We start from the raw sequence: 9,060 nt of genomic DNA on the forward strand, positions 1-9,060 counted from the left end.
GCCATCAAAGGCGCCCACCAGAAAGATTACAGCAAAGCATAACATGAGGAGAGAGGAGGAGAGAAAAAGGCAACCCCCATACAATGCTCCTAGAGGAGTACAGTATGGGAACAGGCAAAAACCTCAGCACATAAGCCCACAAACATTAACAACACAACATTACAAACACTTGCAATGGGAAAGGGCGGTGGGGTAGACCAGCAGCATCTGGACCTGCGACCGTAATAGGCGCTGGACACAGACCCGCCAGCCACCCAGGGAAAAGCAATCGAAGGCGTTGGGTGGGGGTGGGGGGGTGGTGGTATCTGTAGTAGGTGAAAGTTAGTGTGTGAGTAGGTCTGGGTTGGCGCCCTCGACCTAGGCCACAATCAGTCCGAGTCTCTCTATGCAGATAGTGTTGGCAAGGAGACGTCCTTGGTCATGACCCGGGTAGAGACCAAGCCACAGATGTTGATGGTGGGGGAGTGGGAAGGGAAGAGCAAGATAGTCTCGCTTCAGCGCTCTCCAGGGGAGTTGTTTTCCAGCAACGGCCTTGGCCAAGGCCTGAGCTGGTTACGGGGCCGAAAGTAGATGAGATTGGTGTAGATGTTTAGACGAGTAGATGCGACTCAATTTTCACGTCCACCCTTCAGGAAGGCCTCCAGATCCTCAAACCTTCTTTGCTGAGCCGCGAACTTATCCCTGTTGTACTCCCTATTCTGCTGTAAGTTCACAGTCAGTGCTCCAACGGCTCTGCCCACCGTCTCAATCAGGTCGGGCAGCCTAAGGGGGCTTTTGATGGCTGCAGCCGTTTCCTTGACTTTCCGATACACAAGCCAACCGCCTAATCCACACAGCAGAAAGCCTGTAATCATGGTTCCAATCATGGTACCTGTTATACTACTACCTGTTATACTTGTACCTGTTATACTTGTACCTGTTATACTTGAACCTGTTATACTTGTACCTGTTATACTTGTACCTGTTATACTACTACCTGTTATACTTGTACCTGTTATACTTGTACCTGTTATACTACTACCTGTTATACTTGTACCTGTTATACTTGTACCTGTTATGCTACTACCTGTTAAACTTGTACCTGTTATACTTGTACCTGTTACAAATGGCGATCAACTTGATGATTGTGTCCCAAGGGACTCTTCAAATGAATGTCCAAAAAAGCAGCCTATCAATTTGACTGACAGGAACCTGGATCTGCAACTTTAAATGTTGATTCAAACATGACTTGTAAAATATACTGTTTATTATTAAAGAATATAAAAACTCTTTACAAGAACCTAATAACAATAGTAGAAGAAAATATCTTATGAATAACTTTTGCTTGGCTTCATAAATGTCTAACTATTTAATCATGGTAATACAATTTGTAAAAAAACAAACAAAAAATACATGATAAGCTGTGTAAATTGACCTTTGTGTATATATTGCCTGGCATCAATATGATTTGATATTAAATGCATTGATGATATGGGCTATGAAATTATTATTTATCATGTTATATAGTCCCTTCTGAAATATACATAAATAATTAAATTACAAGCTCAAAGGCAAATATTCTGAAAAGGATGGAAACAATTCCAAGGAGCTCACTAAATAAGCAAAGGTTTGTAAAACAGGAGTTCCATTCAGTTTTGGTACTTTCTCAGTAGTACAGTAGACACTTTAGAGACAGCATAAGGCAAGACAGACAGAACCAGCAGGTGGGTTTCTTGAGGCACTCAGTTGGCCGGTCAGTTGGCCGGTCAGTTGGCCGGTCAGTTGGCCGGTCAGTTGCCCGGTCAGTTGGCCGGTCCTGGGTCGTCCGGTTTCCCATTTCTCCTCCTGGCATCTCCGCTGGCCTCCAGGTCCACCCTCTCAGTGTGCTGTGACAGGGCGGCAGCACCAGCTCCCGGGCCAGCTGCCAGTCCAGCGTTGGTATGCAGCCGCTGCAGGACCTGCTCACTGGGGCGCTTCCAAGCAGGCCGAGTGGCGATCCAAAGTATGGCTGCTCCAAAAACTCCTATGAGGACTCCTAGCACATTCACAAACACTGCTTCTGGGGGCGAGTCCTTGTACTTGGGATCTTTCCTAAGATGAAACAGAGCCAGATGTTAGTCTTTACTAAAGATGACTTACATAAAGATTACTTTGTTCTTTGAAATCTTTATGTCCCAATTTTGTAAATGTATGTATTTGAACAAAAACAACATACAGGCCAAAAATCAGTTTCTCTGTGATGCCCATGAGGGCTGCTGCTATGACGCTGGTGAAGATGAAGAGGCCACTGTAGATGTGCATGGGCATCAGAGCAGCTCTCCAGGATAGAGGTGTGATGGGTATCAGGTACACACAGAGTCCCAGAACAAGCTGCTCATTGTAGGATAAGAGAGATGTCAGGACAAGGCGTCAAGCCAAGAGCACTGGCAGAAAGTCATGACACGTTTCAGCTGAAAGGATGAATTGGTTCCCATTTATCCAAATTACATATTTTCTCACATTTGTATTATATATACACACATAGCACAATACGTGTAAAGGTCTGTTTAACTGTTTTGTCAACCCTTCCATCATAAAAGTTAGGTTGAGTCCACATTTTACATTTCCATGCAGACATAAATCTTTGAATAAAGTATGAAGTGTTGAATAAGTAACGTATATATTTATTATCATATAGAAATATGTTGAAGGTAAGTTACCTGTATTGAGTATAGTATGACAGCTGCTAGCCCCACCCAGCTGTGTAGGCTATACATATTGGGGATGTTTTGGGCATTATGGAAGTCAAAGACTGCTACCATGGACACAGCAGCAAAGCCAAAGGCCAGTATATTGAGGCCAGCATGAATAAACTTCATCATTAACTTGCTGCATTTCCAGCTCCATGGCAGTCTGTATACAATGATAGCTGAAAGAAATACAATTTCAAATTTGAGTATGTCTGTTGTTTGTAAACGTCAATCTAATATTAATCAAAACATCTGTTTGGCCAAGAGAAAATAAAATATTCTGATGAGGTTAGTTTATTACAGGTTTGATATGTTATTTATTTGTATGCCAAGGTTACACCGTTACAAGCAAATTCAAGTAGATTTGTGACGCAAGCTAATTAGTCTCCAGCCTTGTGGAATACAATTTGGGGAATTCTGGAATCTGCATAAATCCTCTTGAGAACACTTAGTTAGCACAGTCTTGGAAGGAATTACTGAAACTACTCGCAGCATTTACCAATTCGTATCAGTTTTCAAGGTTTGTTGTTGCACAGGATCAACTTCACCGTTTTTGTTTCACAAATGTAACTGAGAAAGTATTTCGACTTCTTAAGAAATCTTGAACTCTCTCTAACTTTTGGTAGTAACTACCTAAGGGAAACTCACTCAATAGTCGTCTGGTACTTATTATTACACTCACCAATTCCTTGTATAAAAATAAAACCGATAACGACTAAAACCGGATGCCAGTTGAATTCGGCGAGTCCTCCATCCCATGCCAAACCTTCCTTAAAGTGAAATACCCATCTCAGGACAAAAATTATAGCCACAAACCCAACAGAGACAGCAACGCACAGAGCGAATAAGAACTGCCTGAAACTCTCCATCGCCATCTCTGACAGCGTCTGCGCCAGGAACCCACTGGCTTAACGGAGGAAGTGACTCAAAAGTGATGTCTCAAAGCAGAGGAATTTTAAGAGGTTAACCGAGGGAAATGAGGGGGGGTGGGGGCGAGGGGATCGTTGTCGTCGTCTTTCTCTTCCACATAACCGATGTTTTGTAACTTCACTTGTTACGAAATTGCCGCATTGGCTTAAAAAGTAGGCCTATGTCAACAGATAGGGGCGTGGAAAGTTACGCGTCGTATATAAAGTTAACTGCACGTGGCAACATATCAGGCACGTAAAATAAACAATTCTAGCAAAATATTATAGTATCAAAAGCATCAATAACTCAATATTTAGAAAAGGTAGTTCATGGCAAGTTTTAAAAGTGAAACACCCAGAACTGTGTTTTTATAATCCTTCATTCTAGTCTAGAGTCCAGACTAGTCTCATTTCAATCTAGCTCCTCCATCCCGTGTTTAATTTTGTAAACACTGCAGCAGAAGTTGGTCTTTGTTTGTCCAATATGAACAATTGTGTCTTTATCGAAGAACAGTTCATGCCTGTAGGTCTGAAACAAAACAAAAAATCCCATTATTGCAAATCCTAATCCCAGGCCAGCAACATGATATCAAAAGCAAAGTCAAAGCCGAGGACAAATAGACTATTTGTACAGTCTGAGCATTCAGGGGCTATCTAACTATAATTCCAGGAATCTGTGTGTGTTCTTAAGTGCGTCTGTGGTTCTTTCTGGAGAACCGGGCAGTGTATGCGACAAGTATATGCCTCAGGCCTTAAGAACATGCAGTGCCGACGTTCCGTAACAAATAAAAATGAATATGTAGACGCAACAATACATTTAAATATGTAAACAAATTAGCCGTGGGCACTGCACTACGGAAAACGCACCAACTCCAATTAAGTTAACATCAAATAAACCAACCAACCTCTTTATCACCAGCTACATCACGCCAGGGGCATCACGGGCACTGCACTCGTGATATCTAAACGCATGCACTGAAGCGCTCACCTCGTCCCAGGACTCCATGAGAGGGATCCTCTTCAGTAACATCCCACTCTGGTTGTCATGGAGACGGACTTGCGCTCTTCCTTCATCAGCACTGCTGGTCACCTCCACCACTGCCAGGAGGTCCAGTTCATCCTCAAACTCAACTATCCGGAAGGTCTATAGATTTACAGCAAAAGGCAAGTCAACAGTAAGATTTAACTCTGAAAAGGTTAAGCAGGACCAGCCAACTGCAGATGGGGTCCCCGTGTTGTAAATGTAAAGGAATTTGTGATTATTAACCAATTATGAAAACAGGGATGAACAATTCAATTGAATGTCATACTGCAAATACAGCCAGAGAACGCTGAAATACTGTCTACTTGAGCCAGTGTAACATGTCAGACAGTTTGTATTTATCATTTCCATTACAGTTTTCTGTCCTTAATATTGGATGAAAAGGCAATGCCAGACACTGTACCTCCTGTTCTGGGTCATCATCCAGCTGATGGAATCTCCTCTTTACCGTACGGCCCGAGGAGGTCACAGTGACCTGGGCAGCAGCCTGGAATGAACACAACCAAAAAGGTTTGAGTAAATCCATTTCCGGAGGATTGGAAAACTTTTTATCCAGTGCAAAACTCAACTAAAGATCTTTGACAATTAATATTTACATGGTGGATATATTATATTTACATAAGGCTGCATCTTTTAACATATGCAATTGACACAGACAATATGCTAATCTCTAAAAACGAATCTTCTGAGATTCAACTCACTCTGTTATCTCTGTGCACTGTGATGGAAAAGTCCTGAACTACTCGAGATGACATGTTAGTCTCTAGCCCACCTTGGATCTTCAGCATACTGGGTTAAAAATGAAAATGACGCAATTTACAGTTGATGATTCCCCAACCATAACCAGATAGCAGGTAAACACTGAGAGGACAGGAAGTGATGTTATCTTACTTAATGGTGCTAGGCCCAACATGGATGATCCTGCCTGAGTCATCAGGGTGGAAGTAGATCCAGTCGGACTCCAGAGAGCAACTTTTCATGTCTTAAATTCCATGAAAATGTACCTTGTTTTTAGAATACAATAAAACACAAACCATCACACAGGTGACAATGTTCCTAAAGCCCCCGTCACACCTTAACGTTCTGGTCAACGTTCTATGACGTTAGAGGAAACAATGGTAATCGTCCATGGTCGCTGGTATAGCGCCAGAAGAGCGTTGTGTGGACACTGGTGACGCTATCGTCGTTAATCGTCAATCCCGGCAGAGACCGCATGCAATAGTCACACGTTAGTCACTCGCCCTAGAATGCTCGAAATTGAACGATTAGAACGTTCAGAGAACGTTGACCAGAACTTTATGGTTTGACAGGGCCTTTAGAAAGTCATGTCATGTCAGTATGCAGTTTGTGTGTGAATAACATTCCTGAATATAAGAGTACTCTCCAGCCATGATCATAAGCAACCATTTCTCACGTGTATCACTTTAAGCACATAGGAACACTCTTTAGCCATGATAAAATGTCGACAGAATCTAGATACTAGCTTGCTGTAAATCCTGGTTTAAGTCTGTTCCTCCATCATACAACAGCTCTCCTGGCAGCTAAGGACAATAACTGTCTGCACCATCTGTGTCTTTCCTGAAGTGGCTCACTGAAAAGGGTTTGACCCACTTGCAAGCGAATATCCAATCAGCTGAGGGGAGCAGCACAGATCACCATCATGCTAGAGAGCAACACAGACAGTACCAGAGCTTTGTCCTCCAGTGAGCAGATGTGGTGGGCGCCTTGGCGTGACGTGTAGACGTAGTGCCATGGATGGCCTTCGATCTGAATACCGTTGTCAAAGCACGGCACCTCAAACAGCACAGCGTAAAGAACAGGGCATTCGGTTCCTTGATTACAATTCTAACAGAGTACAGATGGAGGGATGAAGTTTCTAATGGGCGGAACATCAGACACAAAGATGAACATAACCTACCCTTGATGTCAATATTGACTGGAATACCACAAGGTGCATCTCCCACAACGTCAGTGCTCTTTAAGTGGCATGGGTCTCCAAGCTCCCATCTCTTCATCATGAACTGGCAGAGAAAAATACATAGTAAACGGTGTTGGCTGTCATACAGTACGAACAGCCAAAATTGTCCCATATTTAAAAAACAAGTTATTGTTTCTCAAAATACCTTTTTCAGGATGTGTTCAAAACTATAGAGTTTTACGACCTTTGTGCTGTGAGACACAGCTAGTACTCCTTGAGAAAGACTGACATCTATGACAGTGTTCCCAAATACCTGTAATGACAAAGCCACACGTATGAAAATCACAACACAACTCCATGGTTTCGGTTAAAATCGAGAGAGTGAAATCTATGAAGGGGAAGAAATCCTACGTTCTTGTTTATCTCCAGAGAACCAACAAGTTGCAGTGGTGAGACATGGAAGACAGCCATGTGTACCAGGGTGTTCTGGTTGAGTCCTGCCTGTTAGTAGGCGAAGAGGAAAAGGTTCTTATAGTATGTCAGAAATACTAATCTATCAAGCCTTGCACAGTCAGTCGGTGAACAAGTTTAAGAAAGCTTTATTGCTTGCGGCCGGCCCACAAGGAGACAAACATCACACCCCATTGTGCTACAAGTTTGTCCGCTAGCATGTTGCGCTAGCTACCTATTTAACCAGAACCGCTCTTTACAGTCATTGGTTAAGACAAAGGCATGCAAATGTTCCATTGCTCTTCTTCATTGGCTCCTTGCATAGACCTGGCACGCGCGTGTGTGCGTGCGTGTTTGAGTGTGTGCGTGTGTGTGCCTTTTGACCCCTGTAAGCTTGACCACATGATTCACCCAACACAGATAAGGCCAGACATCTTTTATGGCCTCTCCAGTAAGAGAGAGTGGTCAGCCCAGGTCACCTTGTTTACATATGCCTCATGTTACCCAAAGTCCAGATTTGGGGGTAGACTTCTCTCTACACACAAGGAATGCTGAACACAGAATCATTCTTATACAGGATAAATGTGTTACATCTTCAATTTCTCCAACAAGTATCACACTGAGCAATAAGTGATACATACATCTGACTGATGGAGTACTAACCTGCTGGGTGAAGGGTGCCTTTTTAAGAGTGGACTTGACATAAAACGTCTCCTGATCTATTCATTCAACAACAGTTATACTTATCTAATTTAGGGCCATTTTGTTCACAAATCTTAAATGTGTCCACAGCAAGTGTTCCAGTAACCAAACACAACGCTCAAGGTGCCTTTTTAAGAGTGGACATAAAACGTCTCCTGAATTACAGATGCCGAGTAAAGACAGTGTTGATTTCAGGAGACCTAAACGTTGATGTATTCTGTCTGCCAGTAGGGAGCACTCTTTAATCACAACAAGCTACACGTTCAATTAAAAGGATAACAAAATGCTTTACTAAGTTGTCAACAGTCTGAAATATTGTTTGTTGAAACATGATGCATGTTGATGATAAATTGCAAACAGCTGTAAATAATTTTTAAGATGTGTAAATAGGCTGTGAGGGATTGTCAAGAGGAGAAGGACAAGGTCCAGTATACTACTACCTGTTATACTACTACCTGTTATACTACTACCTGTTATACTTGTACCTGTTATACTTGTACCTGTTATACTTGTACCTGTTATACTACTACTTGTTATACTACTACCTGTTATACTACTACCTGTTATACTACTACCTGTTATACTTGTACCTGTTATACTTGTACCTGTTATACTACTACCTGTTATACTACTACCTGTTATACTTGTACCTGTTATACTTGTACCTGTTATACTACTACCTGTTATACTTGTACCTGTTATACTTGTACCTGTTATACTACTACCTGTTATACTTGTACCTGTTATACTACTACCTGTTATACTACTACCTGTTATACTTGTACCTGTTATACTTGTACCTGTTATACTTGTACCTGTTATACTACTACCTGTTATACTTGTACCTGTTATACTACTACCTGTTATACTACTACCTGTTATACTTGTACCTTTTATACTTGTACCTGTTATACTACTACCTGTTATACTTGTACCTGTTATACTACTACCTGTTATACTACTACCTGTTATACTACTACCTGTTATACTTGTACCTGTTATACTTATACCTGTTATACTACGACCTGTTATACTTGTACCTGTTATACTTGTACCTGTTATACTACTACCTGTTATACTTGTACCTGTTATACTACTACCTGTTATACTTGTACCTGTTATACTTGTACCTGTTATACTTGTACCTGTTACAAATGGCGATTAACTTGATGATTGTGTCCCAAGGGACTCTTCAAATGAATCTCCAAAAAAGCAGCCTATCAATATGACTGACAGGAACCTGGATCTGCAACTTTAAATGTTGATTCAAACATGACTTGCATGTAAACAGTTTTCAGTAAAATATACTGTTTATTAAATAATAATAAAAAA

General features: G+C 41.7%; 2 protein-coding genes across 2 annotated transcripts; both read right to left on the reverse strand.

Moving 5' to 3' along the window:
* Positions 1-1,239: 1,239 nt before the first annotated feature.
* Positions 1,240-3,766, reverse strand: LOC124485375 (plasma membrane ascorbate-dependent reductase CYBRD1). Its single transcript, XM_047046959.1, has 4 exons — positions 3,391-3,766; positions 2,679-2,887; positions 2,195-2,349; positions 1,240-2,070 (listed from the first exon to the last, which is right to left on the reverse strand). Exons 1-4 carry the CDS (start codon positions 3,581-3,583, stop codon positions 1,782-1,784), a joined length of 846 nt encoding a protein of 281 aa, XP_046902915.1. The 5' UTR covers positions 3,584-3,766; the 3' UTR covers positions 1,240-1,781.
* A 262-nt stretch (positions 3,767-4,028) lies between these two features.
* On the reverse strand, positions 4,029-7,292 carry LOC124484896 (DDB1- and CUL4-associated factor 17-like). The gene is given in 10 exon segments (XM_047046014.1): positions 4,029-4,145; positions 4,605-4,760; positions 5,062-5,145; positions 5,360-5,447; positions 5,550-5,662; positions 6,345-6,490; positions 6,577-6,679; positions 6,782-6,889; positions 6,988-7,077; positions 7,287-7,292. Coding segments are annotated over 10 exon segments (1,011 nt in total).
* Between the last annotated feature and the right edge of the window lie 1,768 nt (positions 7,293-9,060).

The sequence above is a fragment of the Hypomesus transpacificus genome, chromosome 23, assembly GCF_021917145.1.
Source record: "Hypomesus transpacificus isolate Combined female chromosome 23, fHypTra1, whole genome shotgun sequence".
NCBI lineage: Eukaryota > Metazoa > Chordata > Actinopteri > Osmeriformes > Osmeridae > Hypomesus > Hypomesus transpacificus.

What these genes read in the sequence shown, in the direction of transcription:
- LOC124485375 (XM_047046959.1), bottom strand. Translation starts at nt 3,583, where the DNA reads ATGGCGATGGAGAGTTTCAGGCAGTTCTTATTCGCTCTGTGCGTTGCT. An exon ending in TCATACTATACTCAATACAG is followed by an intron (nt 2,350 to 2,678) that starts GTAACTTACCTT and finishes TACAATGAGCAG; the next exon opens with CTTGTTCTGGGACTCTGTGT. An exon ending in GAGAAACTGATTTTTGGCCT is followed by an intron (nt 2,071 to 2,194) that starts GTATGTTGTTTT and finishes GTTTCATCTTAG; the next exon opens with GAAAGATCCCAAGTACAAGG.